The sequence below is a fragment of the Fistularia commersonii genome, chromosome 9, assembly GCF_037954325.1.
Source record: "Fistularia commersonii isolate RoL2024-O1a breed Wild chromosome 9, RoL_Fcom_v1.0, whole genome shotgun sequence".
NCBI classification, from domain to species: domain Eukaryota; kingdom Metazoa; phylum Chordata; class Actinopteri; order Syngnathiformes; family Fistulariidae; genus Fistularia; species Fistularia commersonii.
In genome coordinates this window covers 4,710,619-4,732,368 of record NC_141292.1, presented here as the reverse complement: position 1 = coordinate 4,732,368, position 21,750 = coordinate 4,710,619, and the positions used below count along the sequence as shown (strand labels likewise).

General features: G+C 41.2%; 1 protein-coding gene across 3 annotated transcripts in view; it reads left to right on the top strand.

The window, feature by feature from the left end:
• Positions 1 to 21,594, top strand: part of znf462 (zinc finger protein 462) — a 54,988-nt gene extending 33,394 nt beyond the window's left edge. For all 3 annotated transcript variants that reach the window (XM_086152096.1, XM_086152098.1, XM_086152097.1), the window contains 10 exons: positions 701 to 835; positions 3,140 to 3,540; positions 5,026 to 5,144; positions 7,251 to 7,448; positions 10,051 to 10,306; positions 10,445 to 10,584; positions 12,591 to 12,814; positions 14,764 to 15,055; positions 15,930 to 16,068; positions 17,525 to 21,594. In XM_086152096.1, the coding sequence (XP_086008222.1) occupies positions 701 to 835; positions 3,140 to 3,540; positions 5,026 to 5,144; positions 7,251 to 7,448; positions 10,051 to 10,306; positions 10,445 to 10,584; positions 12,591 to 12,814; positions 14,764 to 15,055; positions 15,930 to 16,068; positions 17,525 to 17,741 (2,121 nt within the window). In that variant the 3' untranslated portion in view covers positions 17,742 to 21,594. The remainder of the gene's footprint in view (positions 1 to 700; positions 836 to 3,139; positions 3,541 to 5,025; positions 5,145 to 7,250; positions 7,449 to 10,050; positions 10,307 to 10,444; positions 10,585 to 12,590; positions 12,815 to 14,763; positions 15,056 to 15,929; positions 16,069 to 17,524) is intronic.
• Positions 21,595 to 21,750: the final 156 nt, after the last annotated feature.

Here is a 21,750-nt window from a genome sequence, read left to right as displayed (position 1 = left end):
TGTAATCCTGGCTTTTTATTGCATGACTCTGCATACAACATTAATCTTAGTCAAGTGAGAATAAAGCTATTAATGATTGCTCCTGATGCGCTTATCCATTCCTTCATCACAATCACTGGTAGGACAGTCGTTGATGATAAAGCATCATTTTTAATTCACATCTATACAGCTTATCCTGCACTCAGGGCTGCGGGAAGCCCCTGAGGCCTATCCAGGGTTCACAGGGCCACACATAGTCGCATACATTCTGGGCAATTTAGGGTATCCAATTAATCAATTTGCATGTTCTTGGACTGTTGGAGCATGTCGGAGGAAACCCACCCCACGCAGACACGGGGAGAATGTGGAGACTCCGCACAGAAAGCTGTTAGAATCCAACCACCTTCTTGCTATGAGGTGGAAGCGCTAACCGCCGTGCCGCCCTATAAAGCTGCATAATTAGTTTAATCATTTTGTCAAAATCAATGTATATCAGAGAATAGCTTCAGCTAATAACCCGCTAATCTCATGTAAAAGAGATGGTATCTTCTGAGATTAGCAAAGTCTACACTTGTAAGATATGACACTTGACTGAAAATCATTTAAAGTCACATGAAAGTAAAATGGTACGACTCGAAACTATATCCATGCACTTTTTAAAACAACAACAAATAGGAAAACACCCAAATAAACGATCCTGCCATTTTTGCTCTCTTTTCAGGAAAGTGCTATGAATAAGGTCCCCATTGGATTCAGTTGTAATTTCTGCGTCGAGGTGCATCCCACCCTGAGAGCCATTTGCAATCACCTTCGGAAGCATGTCCATTACGGGGAGGTCAAAGAGGGACATGTCAAGGTAAACTGAGTTTCTATTGTCGTGCATTGTCTTGACAATTTTTCCTGCATCCATCTTGGAATTTTCAATGTTTCAAAATACTCATGGGGACACGGTAAAAAAAAAAGAAAATTATATGCCTATTATGTACAAATTGTCTTTTTATCATACATGCCCTTTTCGTTTGATAGAAAAAGCAAATACAATTATTATTTACCCCTGAACTCCTTCATCGGAACCCATTATTACCATTATCATGATCATTATTATTACTGAAAGAAGCAGCGATTGAATATTCTACTCGGTGTTGCTTCCTCCTAGCTCGGAAGTGATCTGTTTTACCTGACCCGGGTTCTGCTTTCCATTTTTATTTACTGTGGACGGAGGCTGCCGGGTAGATATTCCGGCAGTTTCCCCCTTGAAAAACAAGAGAGGGGGAGGACAGAGTGGTTGAGCCATAACTTTTAAGGCAGCAGTCGACAACCGTTCTAACATTAGTATTCTGCGGAGCCTGCCAGCCAGGGGAGCTGGCCTAAAGATCCAACGCCTCGCCCAAATGGAGGCCTGGTTGTTCAGTTATTCATTGTCTGTGGAGTTGGAAAACAGCAAAAGTGATACAGTGAAGTTTTATTGCATTTACTTTAGCAGCCAGTGTCTCACAGTCTCTTCACTTCAATTGTATTTTAGTGTCATCCAAAAAAACTTCACATTGGATTTACTATATTTATAATACTTTATAAAGAACAAAAATGTCTTTTGAAGCATTGGGAAAAGAGCGTCTTCTCTTGCACTGCAACGGTTTCTGGGATGAAGAACAGGCTGACACTGCAGTCGGGGCAGACTGGACGGCAAGGATGGGTATGCGGATGCCACATCTTATTTATGGCCACATGAAGTGCAGGGTCAGGTCCCTCCCCAGAAACAATGAGCTTCCTCAAGGCAATATATTAAAAAAAAAAAAAAAAAAAAAAAACATGGTGATCATCTGTCTACTTGTGACAACTGGAGAAACAAGCCCAGTCTGGAGAAGAGGAGGGAAGTAGAAATAGATGGATAAGTAGTTTTGCCAAGTTGCCAAGAGAAGTGAAATGGAAAGAGAAAAAAAGGTTAAGCATGGACCCGACTTGAGGGATAGCTTGATCTCTATCTGGGTAAGACACAGCTCTATCAAACAAAAGAAGACAAATTGTTCGCTCTCTTTCATCATCGAGAATTATCTATTTAAAACAGGAAGTTACAAAGAGCCGGGATTAAAACATGGATTTTTTTTTTTTTTGTATACATTTTGAAGATATTCCTTTTTTTTTCATATACATACTGTGAAATAATTAGTTACAGAAGAGAACACATGAATCCACTTCAGATTACACCTCTTTGCAAATGTTACTCGCCTCTGGGCTGTCTTGTGCAATTACACAAGATTAATACTTAAAATATCCATGCTTTGTTTTTCTTTCCTCTTCTTTTAGGATTCACAGTAAAGACTTCCGCTTTATATTTAATGAACCGTAGAATGAATTCCTTTTGAAAACAGTTGACATATATAAACGCCACGAGCTAACGATACTTCTTGGACTTGAAATGTGAACATGGATTTGACATCAACAGTCCTACTTTCACACATTGTTTCTGTCCTGAAAGAAAACCCGTGCCACCCGCGTAGCCGTCGCAATAAAATAACCTTTTCCAACTTGTTCTTGTGATAAACAACTTTGAAAGACAGCGTGTTAAAGCCTTAAAGATGTGACCAATAGCTTAAAATTATACTGAAATATATCTTAAAACAGCTCGTCTTATTCAGATTTTCTGCTGGAGAAATACATTTATCTCTTAATCAACCAAGGTATTTCAGTCACCATGACAACTGAGTCTTGTTTAAAGACGGCGCCGAAACTGACCGATCCAAATTGCTAGATTGTCTTTTGACACAAAGTGCTTTTCCTTTGTGCTTCATTGTGTTTGTGTGTTGATAACAATGTTAGTTGGTCATTCAAAAATGTGTGACTTTGTGAGATTGCATTTATTCCAGTATTTGGTTTTTGTTTTTTGTTTTTTTTTATTCACCACCCAGTCATTCCATTCGGGTATAATTTTTTGGGAAAATGTAGTTTCGATTTTTCAAAACTTATAATCGCACTTAGTTCTCGCAAGGCTTATTAAGTTAACGTAGCATTCCATGAATGACCTAATGCTTCAACGTGAATTACTTCATGATCTTTCTCGTACCATTACAAAAAATATATAGTGAAACTGTAGCATTTTATTCAAAGTTATCTCAAGGAAATGCCAGCATGAGCTTCAAAGCTTTTACTCTTTGTTTTGCAGCAAGAAGTCACCGAGGTCCCGCTGACCCTGCCTCCGGAGAGTTTAGCGAATGGCGACTTTGAGGACGACGAAACAGGCGACGGTGATAGTCTGTTTGGACATGCAGCCACGGCGATGGGCTCTGGCGGTATTGTCGCCAGGGGGACATTGGAACCAGGGATGGATGTTATTGAGGGACGGGCTGCAGCCTTAGTAGCTGCAGCAAGAGCCACAGTGTCAGGGGGCCTGCTGAAGCAACGCTTAGCAGCAGGGGGCCACCCCTGTGCCCAATGCGACCGGGTCTTCATGTCCATGCAGGGACTGAGATCCCATGAAAGGAGCCATTCTGCCATGGCGATGTTCAGCAGAGAGGACAAATACAGCTGCCAGTACTGCCAGTTCGTCTCACCCTTCAGACACAAGTAAGTGAGGGAGTATACTAAAAGATACATGCATATAAAAACAGGTGTTTTTCGTTTTTGTATACAAAGCGGGAAAGCCGATCACAAGTCGGGTGCATGTGTGTAGACGGCAAGTGTAAACACACACAGTTCGCTACGACGCAATGGGATTCCCCCGATCCCACCCACCCCCCCCTCACCCCCCCACCCCTAGGGGACGGGCGGATGAAATATACATGAAGTTATTTTATACATCTTTCATAAATAATCAATAAGACTAAGTGGCTGAATCGTCAGGTTAACTACAAATTGAATGCAATTTGAATGCCGCTCGTGCATTCACCGTCTAAGGTGTTTGGCTTCCATAGTTGGCCCGCGCATCGTCAGACACGATGTAATTACCAATTAGCCGCGGTGGCGCGAATATTTATCAGCAAGTCTGGGGTGATTAAATGACTGAAAATGACTAATTTCAACGGGGTAAGGACCACATCCAGTGTATGACAGGGAAATTAACTATCAGTTTGTTCTGGGCATGTAGAACTTAATTATCCACAACACTGGCCTGCCAGCGGAGATCCGCCGAGATACATATTGTTTGTAAGGGGAACAAAAGCAGTTGGCCGGATCGACACCAATCCCACCTTTTACCGGCCAACGCTGGCCGGTAAAGTTGTCTCAGCTCCAGCTCCATCTCTGCGCTGGAGATGCGCCGTCATGGAACAGCCAAAAAGCCGGCACACCCTGTGCATTACGCATTCTGTACTGGTACTTTTGTTTGGTCTTTACACTCGGTTCCCAGGTCTCACAGGGGCTTAAGTCCCTCTCGCGCACCTTCGCATCGTTACCGCCTTGCCACTTTCAACAAATAATGTTGATGGTAAAGCGTTTTTGTTTTTTTGTTTTTTTTTTGTTGTTGTTTTTTTTCAAGGCCAAATATCCCTTATTCGGTTTGCTTTATCACTAACCCTTCGAATCCTCCATCATCTCTAAGATCTCCTGCCTCTTAGGAGAGTAAGGCAAACATTGCAGCCAGACGGGCGCGCTGGTAGACTGATTTGTTTCATCCATCACAGAGACAAAGAGCGGGAGGCAACGAGAGAGTCCTCATCTCCTCTGAGCTCCCAGGTGTAATCCCTCTGTACTGTATGTGTCCTGACCCAGAAAGAAGCTGCATTCCCATGCCAACTAGGAGGCTGGCATTAAAAACACCGCCGTCATCCCCATAGGCGTTCACGCAGTCTCCCATCAGGGGATTGTGGGTAGACTAGTTTCCCCCCACAGCGCCTTGTTCTGTAGTCACTGGAAACGTGTGGCTGTTGTTTGTGAGGTAAACAGGAGCGAGCGTTTTTTTTTTTTTGTAATACGCCTTTGGAAAAAAAAAAAAAAAAAATCATCAAAGTAAATGCTGAAGAGTGCAGCTCTTCCTCGCTTCATCCGGTGACTTTTTTGCCTCCACGTCATTGTTCTCCGCCTCAACCCTTCTGTGATTTGTCTCGTCGACAGTCTGGACAGACACGTGCAGTCTCACCACGGGCACCACAAGCCGTTCAAGTGCAAGCTCTGCCCCTTTAAATCTGCCTACATCAGTCGCCTGAAGAGCCACCTGCATAAGGCGCACACAGGTAAAAGCACAAAAGCTCACACAGGCGAGCATTTAAGATCATATTGAAGACGCAATCATGGTGATAAACAGGGGTTTATTATCGTCAGCTCTTCATAATTACCTTGTCAGAAAGATTGTAACCGATTGATCTAATCGAGGAGAGGCCTTTTTGAATGTGACTGGCACGTAACTAAGCTGAAGTTAATCTCTAAAAAAATATGATCGAAGGATGAAAGGCCGGGTTACTAAAACAATGAAAGTTTGGAGGAAGAGGTTCCACTACAAAGCTGAAAATAACAAAAAAATTAAAAATTAAAAAACAGCCACCAGTGTATTGCCAAGTGAGCTCACTTGAAAAAAAATTAAACTACCACAATCGCTGGTAAGACGTGGTTATCAAAATGTAGAGATAGCCCATTCTTTTTAATTCACCATTGTTCAGCATTTAGCATTTCACCAATATTTAACTCTTACAGTAGGAGCGTCATCTGTCGACATATCAGGCATCGATGGAGATAATTGTCCAGTGTGCAGAATTAACCGGTTTGAAAATCACAGGTGAACCAGTCGAACATCGTAGTCGTGACTGGCGGCAGCAAAACAGCTAGATTTGCCATCATTGGCATTTGTGTTGGTCTCACTCCAGTGCAGTGTGCCGCAGAGATGAACTCTATCGCTGACTGACAACTGGGTTATATCTCCCCCCTGAGTCTCTTTTGCCATTTTCTTTGAACAATTAAGGGGGGCACTTAGTGCAGGGCACTTCTTAGCCAATGTGCTGTTGTTAAATGGCTCCCCTCCCAGATAAATTGCTGCTGCCTTGGCCTTTGCAACATTCCCCCGCCATGCTTGTTGAATTGGTCAAGGCTTTTTTTTTTTTTTTTTTTTTGTGCAATCCCAATGAGGTGCACTTGTAGAACACGGATTCCATCAAGGTCACAGTAGTACATGGTGGTTTTTCCTTTACGTTAAAGGGGTTTGGTTGTGACCGTGTAGTCCAGGCTAATAAGACGTGTCTGTAGTCAAAGAACAGGGCGACACAAAAGCTTCTCATTTCAAGCGTATCAACATCTGCCCTCCCTCTGTTCATTTCGCAGTAAAAGCACTCGGCATTGAACAATAGCATTATCCAACAAGAGAGGAAATTCTAACACGTGCAGAGCAACACAACTAGACAAGGCGAATTACACGGGGGTAAAAAAAAACACAGAATTTCATAGTCACATTAAATATGATGCAGTCACACTGTTTTCATGCGCGTTGCACAGGGATACAAGGCAGAGTGGAGGCTGTGGTTGATCCAGACCTATAATAAGACACTGATGAAGTGTTTGCACGCTGCAGATGTGAACCCAGCATCACCTCTGTGACGATTGTGACCGTGTAAGGCTTCAGTGATGCCTGTGTTTTATACTTGTACAGATCAGCGGTCGATATTTGTGTGAACACACACAGTCTCCTTACACACCTGGAAAACACATTGGACTTCATTTTGGATTTTTTTTTCACACAAGCTGACAGATTTGACTATGCATACTCCGAAAGCAGATTTTCAAATCTCAGTTGCGCATATGCATTCTTTTTTTTTTTTTTTTTTACAGATTTGTTGCACAAAGATGGAGATCAATTCAAATAGCAAGGCTACCAATAGGCCTATTTTTAATAGGCCAATTGCCTATTTTTCTACTATTCTACACTTGCATTCAAGATAAAATAACGGAGCTGACTAAATAACTTCCTTCCTACCTCCCTTCCCTCCATCCTCCCTCCCTTCCTCTCCTTCAAGCCCTTTTTGTTTTTCCAAAATTAAATGTAAAGTTAACTTTAACCTGACATTGAGCACACGCTGGTGTGTTTCCTTGAGACGTTTCTATTTCAAATCACAAAAAAAAAAAAAAAATAAGCAGCTCAACATTTAATTATGACACTAATTAATCCAAAGGGAGCAATAAGTCAGTATAAAGTGACATATTTGTTTCAGACTATCTCGGAGGGGAGTTGTTTAGTCGTGTTGTTCATCATCAAGACTTTAAAACCCTCGCCACTATTTGTATTCTCAAGTTTCTGGTCGAATATGAATCGTCGCTGACAAGCAGTTGACTCACCGGCCCTGTTTCTCCTCCAGGTGAGCAGCATACATACAAGTGCTTGTCGTGCCCCTTCTCCTCCATGACCATCAGCCAGCTGAAGGAGCACTCCCTGAGAGACCATGGCGAGGTCCTTACCCTCGCCAAACTCCGGGCGGCTACCCAGGCCGCCCATGCCGCCCTCAGGTCTTCCCGCCTGGCTCTCGCCTCTGATCAGACTCATGCGGATCCGGATGGTACGAGTCGACGCCTGATTCCGTTTGATCGCAGAAAGAATCTCATAACCAGACAGGATTCGCAAATATTTGTGGCGCAGAATAGCGTCAAGTCAATTTTTTTTTCGTCACGTGCGGGAACGGGATCCAACTAGGATTATAATATGCAAGACGGGTTTGCAGAAGATCTGCATTTAACTCCAAATTAATTGTTTGCCACAGTATTACAATGAAGTGTCCAGATTATGTGACAGCATCAAAATCCGCCAATTTTATTTTTTTTTCCAGTCGAAACCGACTAAAAGGATTTGAAGGACTAATTGCAGATTCAGATTTGTGTATTTACTCATCCATCAACTGACATAATCCTCCAGTTTGATGAAAGCGACAAAAATTTGAACGCTGCCAGGCCTTTGTTACATAATTCATATTGATTTTTCTTGATTTTTGAAAGCAACCCCTCAATGTTACAGGTTGCGTGGCGTGTTCTGTTAGGGAGGGCCATGCCTGCGGTTCGAATCGCTCACCTGACTTCTCGGATTTGGCCTTTCCGCAGTAGCTAACTCCTTGATCCCGTGCCATGTTCTAGGTAGTGGCTGCGCAGTGGTGTTTTTTTTTTTTTTTTTTCTTGGTTCCAGACTGTTCTTGGCAGCAGCTGTCACCTTGCTGCTGGAGCTGTGGAAACTTCCCTGCAGCTGAAGCAGGGCAGCATTCCTCAATGCACCAACCACCACTGTCAGCTGCGCCCTACTAAGACAAATCAAGCATTGAGAAACAGAAGAGCTGACATAGTGAATATCTCTCTCCAGTGCCGAACTAACTCCCTTTACTTGAAATTTTTCATTTATATAAATATCAAAACCTATATGGACAGACAGTCCGTGCTCTCTTTTTCTTAGAGATCCAATTCCTCCATAATTCCTCCCAAAAACAAAAAAACAAACCTCTGCTGCTGTATAGTATTTTATATATTCATGTGCATTTGTCATTTTTTTTGACAGATTTCTTTAATTCTTTCATTCACCCACATTGTAATGCACATATGCAACATTGAGCTTTTTTTCCCCTTTATCTCTGAGAGAAGATCCATCATCAGAGCGCTACTGAATTTGTAACTCGCTACTCCTATCGCATCTTCATACATCTCCACCGCATGCAGAAGATATTAAAAGCATGAATCAACTGTGGCACCGTATGATCTCGTATGAGTTTGTCTGCAAAAAAGTGAGAAATTGGATCTGAAGCATTTTTAAAGTAAAAGTTGAAATAAGTTTTTTTTTTTTTTTTCTTGCATGCTTCCTCATACCCTGAGTGCTGAATGAGGCATTTTTCACATGGATAGATATTCTATTAGTGTCACTGTGGTTTATTTATTGATGTGTTGGAGGCTCAAAGTAGGGCGAGAAGATGAGCTTTCTCACTGATATTATAGACTCTTGAGAAAGGGAATGAGGAGGGAAGGAGGTAAGGGACAAATGATGACAGTCACATTTACTCTTCTGCGGCTGTAGAGAAGGGGCAACACTTTTGTGTGTGTGTGTGTGTGTGTGTGTGTGTCTATGTGTGTGTGTGTGTGTGTTCATGCGTGCGTGAACACTATGTGTCTGTACTTGACTACCCTTTCTCCCTACAGATGTTTGATACACCTTCCTTTGCCGCTTTTCTGTTTCACAATCTGGGACTAGAGCTCTGTTAAAATTTCGCCATAAAGTTGACTCTCTTACAACAGAAAGCCTTTAACATCAACCAGCAGTGTGTGTGTGTGTGTGTGTGTGTGTGTGTGTGTGTGTGTGAATTTCTTTGCGCGCATATGATCTCCCCTGTTTTCTTTGAAATGCAAAACAATAAGCTGCCACCATGCTTGAATCGAATTATCATCCTTATGTTTAAATTACCGCATCAGAGCATTTTTCCGTGATGATAATCCTACACCACTAATCGATGGAATGAAGAGAGGCGTATTAATACAGTCGGACTTTCTGACGGCCACGTGAAATTGCCGTTCTTCATGAACCTGCTCAAATCCATCTTGATAAATAGTTAAAGTGTTCCTCCCTTTGCAACTGAAACATTTGTACAGTCATCATTGCGCCAAGGTGATTTATTACTTGTGCAAAAGAATGACTGCAGCGGAGAATGGCCAGACAAGAGCAGAAAAACAGGTAGATTGATGAAGAGAGATAAATGACCTCTTCTCCTAGTTTGCATTTTCTTAAGAGATAGGATGATGGAGAAAAAAAAAAAAAATAGAGTAGTTCTGAGTATAATTATTTTGTATCTTATCATTTGATAGAGCTATTATAATTAATAGCCTTGGGTATACATACAAAACCTCATCACTGCCATGACTAGGTTTTGCCTTTAAGTAGCATCAGTGTTTTAAGTACAATAACTTCAGAGTTAAAGATTGGTACAGTCTTAGAAAAGCAGGGATTTTTATTTTTAAAAACATTAACTTCTATTGAAATTGAAAAAAATACTGAAAAGTGTTTCCGATGCCAAAAGTACCCTACCACTGGTTTTGACCATTTCACGCTACCCAGAATCTTTTCACCAATATAATGATGATATATAATGATTATGATTATATATAAAATATGTCTGTCTTCCTCTCTGCCCGTAGACGCCTCATACCTGGAGCCGGCGGACGTTCGTCAACAGCTCAATCACTATCAGTTGGCTTCCCGTATTCATATGTCTTCCGGCCTGATGCCCAGCGGCTCCCCGTTTGCCGACTATCGGTCGGACTGCTCCCTCAACTGCGAGTTCTGCGAGTTCAGCTCCGGATACATGCAGAGCCTCCGCCGCCACTACAGGGACCGTCACGGTGGCAAGAAGCTCTTCAAATGCAAAGACTGCTCTTTCTTCACATGCTACAAGTAAGAAGAAGCAGGAACTCGCCTCAAAACAAAGTTCACCAACTCCATTACAAAATGCTCTTAGCTACGTTAACGTTTCTGTCAAAATGTCATGTAATAGTGAAGGTATAGTTATCCTTATTTGTGATTCTTTCTCAGGAATACTTTTATCATCCACGTGGAAGGCGGTCATAGCAACATTGCTTCTGAGGAAATCCCCAAAGACCTCCGCTGCCCTCTCTGTCTCTACCACACCAAAAATAAGAGCAGTATGATTGACCATGTTGTCCTTCACAGAGGTACGAAAAACAACCCTTCAGCATATAAAGCTGTATTTTTAAAGAAGTCCATTGTGTCAGAAAAGGACGAGAGTCTAAAATTTAGAAATTACCAATACAGCTACTGTTTTTAGCAATGACCTCCCGAAATATGTTTACCTTTTCCTAGAACGATCACGGTTTAGATCAGAATGCAGCCAGTCTTACCAGCATGCTAAACTGCATTCTTTTGACGTTGGGCAGAAAAGACAGAAGGCACCAGATCTCTTTAACCATACCATAACAGCAGGTACAGCCGCAAATTTGGGATTCCCCAAATTTTCTGCTCCCAAACCCTTATGAGAGATTTATGATAGTGTCGGTTCTGCACTGTTTAGTCAGGCAAAGAAACACCACAGACATCTAACAAGAAAATACCAAGAAAATGGTTAACGATATTTGCAGCAAGCAAATATACCTGGGTGTGGTCATTGGCTATACCAGGAGGATTCACATGTTAATATATGTAAAGCTCAAGCCTGGAAAGTTTGGATAAGGAACGTTGTTCCATGGTGTTGAGAATGCAAACACAAATGTGGTGCCGGAAAGTCTCCATTTCAGGTACCTACAGTATCAGGAGAATGTGAAGGCTAACTGGACTAGTTGCATGCAGCAACGGTATGACCGCCTTTAGAGGGATAAAAAAAAATTACTGCAGCAATTATTTGCTAGTCAAGCTTGAACGAAAAATAAAATAACACACCGAGGTATTTGGCATGAGCATTGACAAAGGTGAACAGATTGCCAAAACTCCTGTAAATCAGTTTGACTGATTCTGAGCCAGATATTACGACTCAGGACTTGCCTTCCTTTGGCTTATGGAAGTTTTTTGCCATCTTATGTCTTTTTATGATTATTATTCCACTTGGTTGTATTACCATTCTAGTGACACTACTGCTTTGGTCTTTAGTAACGATGGTGGCATGACTGTTGTGTAATATTCCCCAATACTGAGCCTAACTAGGGAGTTCTTAGTAGTTAAATATATCAGATCATAACACATCTAGGCCTGTCAGTGTGTGTGCAGAGAGCTTGAGCCACCTCCAGAGACTGTTGGGTTCTTTGGTCCTCGGTGCTCATTTATTTAGGTCAGGATCCGAAGGATTTTGGAACTCCTCACATAAAACTACTTTGGAAGCTAAAGAAAATCTCACAATGCAACAGTTAAACTCCTACAAATGTCCATATATCTTCTTGAGACTTAATATTTGTGGATTATGAGTAAAATATCAACATTCATTCATTCATTCTCTAAACCCTGCAGTCAGGGTCCTGAGGGAGCAACAGCCTTTTCCAGCTATCATTGGGCGATCAGTCGCCAGTCAATCACAGGGCCGCATATGGAGACATAAACATTCATTCTCATTCTCTAGTCTTGGTAATGCAGGGTCTGCATGAATTTGGACAGTGTGCAAACTCCTCCAGCGTGCGAGCGTGCAAACTCCTCCACACAGAAAGGCCTGCGTGCCGGAATCGCACCGGGGACCTTCATACAATTAGGCAAAAGCGCTAATCACTGTGCTGCCGTTTAGCAGCGTGAATGTTTAAAAAAAGAGTCAAAAGTCAAAATATATGAAAACACACTGCTGTATCTGGCAGGTTTACCGCAGGATGAATTCAGGCAAACTTTTTTTTTTTAGGTTGTGAAAAGCTAAGCTCAAAGCCATCAGCTTTTTATTTAATGCTTCTGTTATCAGTGCTAATGATCTCCCTGTGCAAGTCGCGTATTGAAGAAAATTAAAACAAAAGCTGGGACATTTACTCGAATTTTAATCAAAACCGAGGGAAAACCTTGTTAAGCTATCGTTGGCTTTTTTTTCCAATCAAGACGCCAGTGGAGCAAAAGATGTTCCCTCTTGACTACCTCAGTTTGCATTTTGAAATGGATCAATGCTAAACATATAATGTGTTCCTGTTCCTCATACGTCTGTTCTGTGTCTCCTCCCCCCCCGGCCCCTTTTCCAAACCCCCATCCGGGTCACCATCAGACGAGCGCGTGGCCCCTCTGGAGGTGAGCCGCTCAAAGCTGTCACGCCACCTCCAGGGCCTGGTGTTCCGTTGCCACAAATGCACCTTCACGTGCTCCAGCGACCAGGCTCTGCAGCTGCACCTGCAGAAGCACGCTGAGATCAAGCCCTACCAGTGCCAGCTCTGCTACTACGACAGCAGTCGACGCGGCCAGCTAGAGGAGCATCTGCGCCTCGAGCACAAGGTCAGTCAAATCCACGCACGGGGGGTGCATGTGTGCGAGCTGATCGAAGGAAGTGTGTGAATAAAAAAAAAAAAAAAAGGAAGAAAGGAGGATGAATCTGGTCATCGTGGCAATAAAGCAATAAAAGATCGGTCTGGTAATAACATTTTGAATTACTGCGCATAGACAGTAACCATGTTAATCTATCAGCGCGTAAACAGCGGTAAGATGGATCAGCTGCTATCAATGGCACGTCATTTATCCAATGAAATATTGAAAGTGCCTTAAAATCAAATAACCGTGATAATGCGGAACAATACGCTAACTGATTTTTATTTCAACATCCACTGTATGTCATCCGTCCTCATCTATAGCTAATGGGATTTACGTGGGCACTGGATTAATGTCAGTTCAATGTGCGCGACGCTGTTCCCGTACGGAAAGCCAAACCGAAACAGGTCAGATGAAGACAAGTAGGGAAACCCCTGATTAATGTTCCATTTGGTTAAGAATGTGTGTTTTCCGTTCCTTTTTTTTTTTTTTTTTTTTTATTTGTTGTTTTCTTTTTGTCTTGTGAGCTCTACATCGATACATCTTTCAACTCTAATTCCTCCTCCGAGTCGCTCGAGTGTGAATATTTACATATGGAGCAAATTTATCAGAATGGTAGATTACAAGGCTACGTGACCTCATGAGCGCTGGGATCAAATATTTTGCTTTGCCTTGACAAACAATGAGATAGAAATATGAATGAAATAGCTAGTGAATGATAAAGTGGAATTACACGGCTGAGTGCTTGCACATCAGATTGCCGCAGCTTCAGTATTCTTGAGCCACATCCAGAAGAGGAAAGGTCTCATATCTTAATCTCTCTAAATGGGGGGATCATTCTCAAAATGACACAAAAAGGCAGTTAAGAGAGGCGAAGGCAAGCGTTTGTTGAAAAATAGAGCCAATTTTCTTTTAGTTTTTGATATATAAAGTCCTGTCTGTTTGCCTCTAAAGCAGCTGGCCTGCCATCTAAATAATAGTTAAAATATGATCTGCAGGTACTGTCAAATATACAGAATCCAAAGGAAATCAATGATAGTAGCGTTTGTCTAGTATTTAACCCCAGTGTTTTCTTTTCAGTATGTTTTGAAGAAGCGTAAATGTCATAGAGAGGAGTTGAGGGTTCTTCTCATAACCCAAAACGAGGCAATTTCTAAACCCTTATCAGGATGACCAGTGCACAAAACCAAATTCGTCTCTCTTAACATATTAATTACGGTCTCTCAACCTCAGGTAATTTTAACGTCGGTATTTCTGGTTAGTGGTCAGGGGCAAATGTGATCTCACGTTGATCCCAGGGACACTGGGAGAAACTGGGAGTGCAGCTTTTGTACTCAAAATAAATGGAAGCAAAGCATCAGGCATGGGGGCTTGTGGCAAAAATACTAAACCAGCAAGTGTGGAGCATCAACTGTATTCTTAATAATTGGATATGAGTGTGTCTAAATGCAGTTTCAAGTCCCTGGAACTGCCACATGTAACATATACCCATATGAAATAGCATTATAGAGTTACTGTGGGATAAACCCCCAAAGAAGGTTGTTGTTGTTGTTCATCGGTGTGGGTTTCTACCCTGCAGTGCAAACGCCTTTACAGTCTTGCTCAGAAAAAGGCTTTTTTTTTCCGTGTTCGCCATCGAAGACCACCTTCATCACACTGGTTTAAACTTTGGCGTCACTGTGACTCTTTTTTTTTTTTCTTTATCTTTTGGGAAACGCTGACATTTGAAACATCTGATTTGCAGGATGCAGAATTTCACATAATTTTTTTTTCAAGCTCCTCTGATACATAAATAATAAAGGAGGTTATAACCTACAGACTAATCCTTTTGAATAAAGGTACTTGCTCAAGAAATATATGGAAAATAATGATAACTTCACGTACCTACCAGGCTTTTTGTTGTTTTGTTGTTGGATCAGGTGGTCCGAAACTTCGAGCTGATGGGGCGAGTCGACTTGGACCAGCTGGAGATGATAAAAGAACAACTGAGCAGCACAGACGACGAAGACGACCAAGACATCTCGGGGATGGTGGAAGATTTTCAAGGCGCCATCTCCGAGGGGGATGACGGGATGGGAGTGATGCTGAACATGGGAGAGGAAGAGAAAGACATCAATGATGAAGAGCGGGAGAACAACATCAAAATGGAAGAGGAGGAAGACGAAGACGAAGAAATGAAGGAGGCGGGAGAAGAAAGACCTGCCTTACAAGGTGAAATGAATACATAAATCCTCATTGTTATTCAATATCAAATTATAATACGTTTTCCATTTCCTGAGCCAAATAATTGTGGCCCCGCTTTCAGAGTAACGGACTTCGTGTACTTTTGACTTATTCTTGGCTGAGCGGTTTACGACGAAATTAAAAATGCTGATTAAAAAAACATTTTTCAACAAGCCCGGGGGGGCAATTTATCCATCTACATGGTTTCTGTTCTGGTTGACATATTTTTAAGATAAGCGTAGAGAAGACTGCCTTCTCTCAGATGCAACAGAGCAAAGTGGCGCTTATCTTGTAGCCAAAAATCTACGTTTTGGGGGTTTGGCAGTAAAATATGGATTTACCAGTAACATCTCTCAAGAAGATCCACAGACCAGTGAAAAACAGTTCAATGTGCATACAGCTATGAAATAAGTATAACCGTTTTCATAGATGCTGTTTTTCCATAATGTTACAATTAATTAATGTTGAGTTTTGTTGCCCCACATTTTGATGATGACGGCTGAAGTTGAGCTTTGAGCTGAGAGCGGTTATGCTCGCTGAGGTTTGATATTCCTCAGTTGTCTCCCGGTGTGATAGTGTGACCTATAGCGGCTCACGAGGCAGCGCTCACCTGCAGCGGCGATGGTTTTCTGAGCCAAGGAAGAACATCGAAAAACACCCTTCGGCTCATCGCTCCACCTTGAAAAAGAAAGAAAAAAAAAAATCCTCACATGTGGTCGTTGCCGGCCCACACATCTAACGTGTCGTGACATCGGCTTGACTTTCTCCATAGGCGATCTCTGGCAAAAGATTAATCAGTGTTTGCGTGATTAGAACAAGTAAACATTGCACGTGTCAATATGATATGCTCACTGTCTCCCAGGCGTCCTTGCGTCTCCTACCAACAGCAGCAGCAGTAGCTCCGGCTCGAGCGGCACTGAGAAGCGTCTTCCCTGTGAGTTCTGTGGTCGCTGCTTTACCAACAGTTTGGAGTGGGAACGCCATGTCCTCCGCCATGGGATGTTAGTATTCCCTACGCTCTTTCTGCTTCCTTGCTGATTTCTCTATTTGCGTTAGCCCGTGCTAAAATGTTATGGGCTCCCCCACCAATACTGCTGAGTTTATGACAAGACATAAATAATCTGTAAAACTACCAAAGACAAACTTAGCAAAACAAGCATATTTAAGAAATGGAAAAGGAACCATTGGAATCCTGAATGAGGTCGGTGCGGTCATTTTTAGGGTCTCGTCAGTAGACGAATGTTGTTACCGTGGAAACTAGCTGGGGACCCAGAGCAGAGCCCATAGGAACTCTAGTAAATAATTCAAAGGTGGGATGTGCCCAGCTGACAAGAAAAGGTTCGAACCTGACATCAGTTCTGCAGCAGCCAGTGTTATTTACATTCAGACATGTTACCGCCGCTGTTCAATATATATATATATATTAAAATAAATATATTGAACCTACTTTCCAAAAGACCATGAATTTAGTTTAGTCGCTTTCTGAGCTGGGCAAGAAACAAGCAACCACCATTGGTGTGCCCCAGTGTGAGCTTTTAAAATAAAGCATTTCTACTATAGCATTTCCTATAATAGCGAGTTTACTGTTTTTTTTAGAAATATTATTGGTATCTAATTGTATGAGATATTACATTAAACAAATTAAAATCAACTGAAATGATCAACATGATGTTAACAGCTGATGTGACCAGATTCAGTCTCTAACGCTGGCCCTACATCTCTCCACTAAGAGAGCTCTTAGGAGAACAGCAGGTTATGAATGAGAAGTGTTAAATCACTTCCAGGTCTTGTATGGGTTGGTCACCTTGAGCTGTATAAAAGGATTCTATCATGGTTTTATTTCACTGAAAAGTGCAATCTGTCCAAAAGACATGCATTTTCACAGTCATCACCAACACAGTAAATGTGCAATACTTTTCTTTCATTGGGGTGTCCCATCGACCTTCATTTGTGACAGAAAAAAAGACTATTTGTATTTAAGGTTGTCTTGAACCTCTAATACTGAGTGATTTATGAATATATACATACATAGGTCAGTGGTCAAGGTCAATATAATAACATGATCCTATGGTACACTTTTCGTTTCCCTGACAAAAGGATGCTCCTGATCATGGATCGATATGTACCAAACACAAGTATTTTCTCAAGTCTGTAGAATATGACATATGGGTTACTATCTTTGTAAAAAATGAATTATTGCGTTTAAAATGGAATTTTTACACATTTCACCTTCATCAAGTATTGCTCCTTCTCTCGGCTTTTCGAAAACTGTCCCGATCGAAGTCCCGATAACATTCTGATTCATTTTCCAGCCTTCTTTTATTCCTTCAAGTCTGTCAATCAATCAATTTATTTTATATGAATAGTATCCTTTTCATGTCCTCGCTGCCATCTGACTTATCTTTGTGTCTCCCCGCGTCCTAAAACTGGTTCTTACTCTGGGCTTTTCCTCCTCAGGACGGTTAACAACAGTCAAACGGACACCAGCACCACCTCAGCCGTCGAGGCCTCAGCCCCATCTTCCACCGATTCCTCGGTCTCAATGGACACCGGATTGGACCTTTGCAACGACTCAAAAGAGGAAGGGAACTCCGAGGATCTATCACAAAGTGAAAGCCAGTATATGGAAAACAAAGAAATGCTTGACACCAAAAAGGATGAACAGTTTGGTTAAACAGATTGTGGCCTCTTGGGATATTGTGCTTGAAAATGATAAGCTTAGGTAGGGTCAGCAGTGAGCTGGATGTTAAATAGGACATAAAAAGGAAACGAAACAAAACAAAACAAAACAAAAAAAACAAAAAAAAAGATCGAAATGGGAAAAAGTGACTTTTTTTGAGTTGGCGCATTATTAGATTTTAGATGTTAAATATATAAGTTTTAGGTTGTGCTGCATAAAACGGCTGAGTCCTTTTAACGGGGCGGTCCCCTCGGACAGATCTTAATATATTGGTAACCAATAGTGAACAGACCTCTTTATTACTGACATTCTGGTCAAAACAAAAGTGAAAGAGCCCACCTGTAAAAGAACAACAAGCAAAAAAAAAACAACCCTATTTATGTTGAAGGAGCCCCAAAAATGGCTGAAGAAATTAGGATGTTATAATTACAAAACCGCAAAACTACCTAAAAGAAGTTAATATAATACAAAAGCATTTACCTCGGCCCACTGTAGAGCTACCTTTTCTTGTTCGTGTTGAAATTATATTCATCAAAGCCTTTGTTAAATGTGTAAAAGTATTCCTTGAGGAAGCGTCGCACCTTATCTATTTTTAGCAAATTCACAAGTTGTGTTTCTTTGTTCGTATCAATATTGACAATTTACCCCGATGTTTGTAGCAAATTGCTATACTTTAGGTCCCTTAAAATTATACTGCGTATAAGCCGTCAGCCTGTGGCACCCTTAGCATTCTGATTTTACTACGTTATTGTTCCGTATAGTTCCGTTAAATGTGTCAAGGAAACAATGGGATTACTTTAAATAAACCTTACCCTGCGTGGCATTTTGTTGTTTGTAGCCCGGGTTACCCTTATCATTGGTGACCTGTGGACTCAGCAGATTATCACAACACATGTGTTTAATGTAACATGATGAAAAAAAAATTCCATTAAGGTAAGAAGAGTTTGGGGTTCAACAACTACAGGTCTTCACTACAGTGGCATCACGTCTAAGAAAGAGGTTATGTTTGTCTTTTCAGTGCCCAAATTCAACCCGTCAAACCGGCACAGGTTGGATTGGTGTCATGAGCCTGCAACCAGGAATAAAAAAGCCGATGGATGCGCTGAGATCCAAGTTTTGCCTCAGTACTTTTTGGCAAAAAGTCCAATATGGAATAGACGCCTGGATGGATACCAATCCACCGTCTACACAGACAGTCATTGCGAGATTAAAAATTTAAAAATAATTGGATATGATAAATTTAAAAAGATAGCCCCCCGCCCCCAAAAAAAAGCTTAACATCAGCGGCAGGCACAGAGACCTAAAGCATAAATGCCAACTGAAGTCTCCAAAAATTTGTTTTCCAGACTCGTAGAAGTTTGATATTATGATGTTATGTCTGAGCATTAATTTCTAGTCATAGTGGCTCGGTTTAGATGTGATTGAAAATGGCTTCTCAAATTCAGTGAACCACTGTACCTTTAATTGGACGTTTTGATTAGCAAAAATGCTAATGGGTGACAAGACCAACATCAAACCAGAAATGGAGCCAAGAAGCCAAATCATAAAGTCTCCTGTGTAAAAGAACACTTGTCTGGTAAAAAAAAAAAAAAAAAAGTTGATCACTGCAGTTAGTTGAGTGTTTCAGCCAAAATTAAAAGTGCCTTAAAATACAGCCCTTACATAGTTTAAAGAAAACAATATAATGACGGTCTGAGGCCCGTTTTTATCAAAATTTACAAATAAAAGATTCTAACCGAATACAATGAGAGGGAATTGAATTATTCTGAAAAGCTATTGCATTAAAAGCAGAATCCCTGTCCAGAAGCAGTGTCTAATTATGGTGGCCAATCCAAAGTCCTTACAGTAACTTAGTTTCATTTGAACTCCTTCCTCTTGAAAAGAATAGATCCTATAAATGCTATGAGCACCACAAATGAAATTTTAGGAGCCTGATATGCTTCCTTATCAGGGCCTCTCATCAAGCAGTCCTCCCTTTCCACATCTCCATCCACCGGCTGCCGGTCAGGCCTCCAACTTCAAAACACACCCCTGCAGAAATGTATTGATGATCCTGTCGACATCGTCCCGGTCTTTATGGCCTGCGGTACTAGTGAAGCGTTTGGATACGCTGAAAAGACAAGCGTAACCTTGCCGGCGAGCCTTATTTAGACGTATTTCCACAATTATCTCATACATATGCCACCCAGGACAGTTATGGGAGGTTTGACTTTATAGTCAAATAAAATCTACCCTTTAAATCCTCACCCTGTGTTGACACAACGTTCATAACCTGCATTTGTGTGCTTCTTTTTAGACAAAGCTGTAATGTTATTGTTGATGTTGACAAAAGGCAGAGATTGTATTTGTTGGAAGTTGCTGCTTGAATGCCCTAAAGCCTTATGAGGAATGAATGGCAATGAAGTCAAATCTTAGTCAAATTCCAATACGACCGACAAAGCAACATCAGACAATTTGACATGAAACAGCCGAAAATGCAAAAATCAAATTTGTAGAAAAACAGTATACACTTTTATTGTGAACTCATGCACAACCAAAATATTTATCAAGCCTGCTGTGTTTGCTGCTGTGACTGCATTGAACCATAGATGGAAACAGGAAATCTGTGGTTGGACAATAGAATTTTGGAATTAGTTCTCTGGATGGAACCCTGGTAAACTACATGTTTGCAGCCATGTATAGAAAACTACTTGTTAAGTGTTTGAACTGTGGTGTTTCAGAAAGGATACTTTAACCCCTTTTCCTTTTGAGTGTTCCCATTAAAAAAATGTGAAAAAAGAAAGAAAAAAAAAAAGAAATCTAAACATAATAGATTACCCTTAGGGGCTTTTTGAGTCCCCAGTCCAATATGATTACCCTGTTGTACAATGTCTGGTTGCAATGAAAAATAATTCTTTTTTTGTACTGAAATGGGAGTGAGCTGATACGAAGAGCTGTGTTGTACTATGTTTAAATATGTAAAGGCCAGTGATGCAGTTCTCCGCCGATTAATGGCCAATGCTTTTATTGTGAAGAGGGAAAACATGGCAAAGAAAGCAACAAAAAAAAAAGCAGTTCCTGTGGAAGCATTTACCGAAACTGATGAGTCCTTCTCTCGGCTCGGTGAGTCAACCTATGATCCCTCGGAGATCATTTCCAAACTTATATTTCTGACATTAAGTAGAACGTATTCATAACCAATAAGGGCAGCAGCTCTCTGTAAGAAACGTACGTCTGCTGTTAGTCTTCACGGTCAACAGATATGTGGGAATGTAGCAGCCCCTCCATGTTCTTCTCCTCATTGTACCTTTAAAACAGGTTGAGTTGGTGCTGAATTTCAAAGCCCCCTCCCCCTTTTCTGTTTTACAGAACCAGCTTGTACATTTTTTAAGTAAAACTGTTGTTGTAGAGATAACCTTTGTAAGGCAGCTTGTCATCCAGCTTGAAAGCTCAATGTAAACCAGATAATAGATTGGGTAAATCTGGGTAATGAGGCTGTCAACGCAAAACTGTTTGTTGTTCTGTGATCATTTTAATAGAAACTGACTATGAATCCCTCACTGTGTGCAGTCTGTAGACTGTGATATTCCCAATTTACCCAAAGTTAAGTCCCTGCTGACAACACACTGGATACTTGTATATATGTTTAGTTTGTTTCCAATGCATTTCTCTCTTCGGATTGTTGGCTCCATAGGTTGACACTAGAATCCTTCTTGCCTTTCTTCCCATATAAATCTGATTACCTGATGGTGGGTTGTGATGTTGCCTAGGATGATTGTTTACAATTTTATTCCATTTATCTCTGGATATTCTGTAAATATTGTAATTCATTGTCTTTTTTTAACTTGATAATAAAGTTATCAGATAAAGGTTACATCTGTTTCTCTCCATATTCACACATAATACGGGCTGTAAATCTCTCTTGGGCTTTTTTGTCGACCTTTATTGACATAGTCATTCATTCCGATATAGATTGAATGAGGAATATGATGCACGCTATCTTGCACTTGATATGTTACAGAGT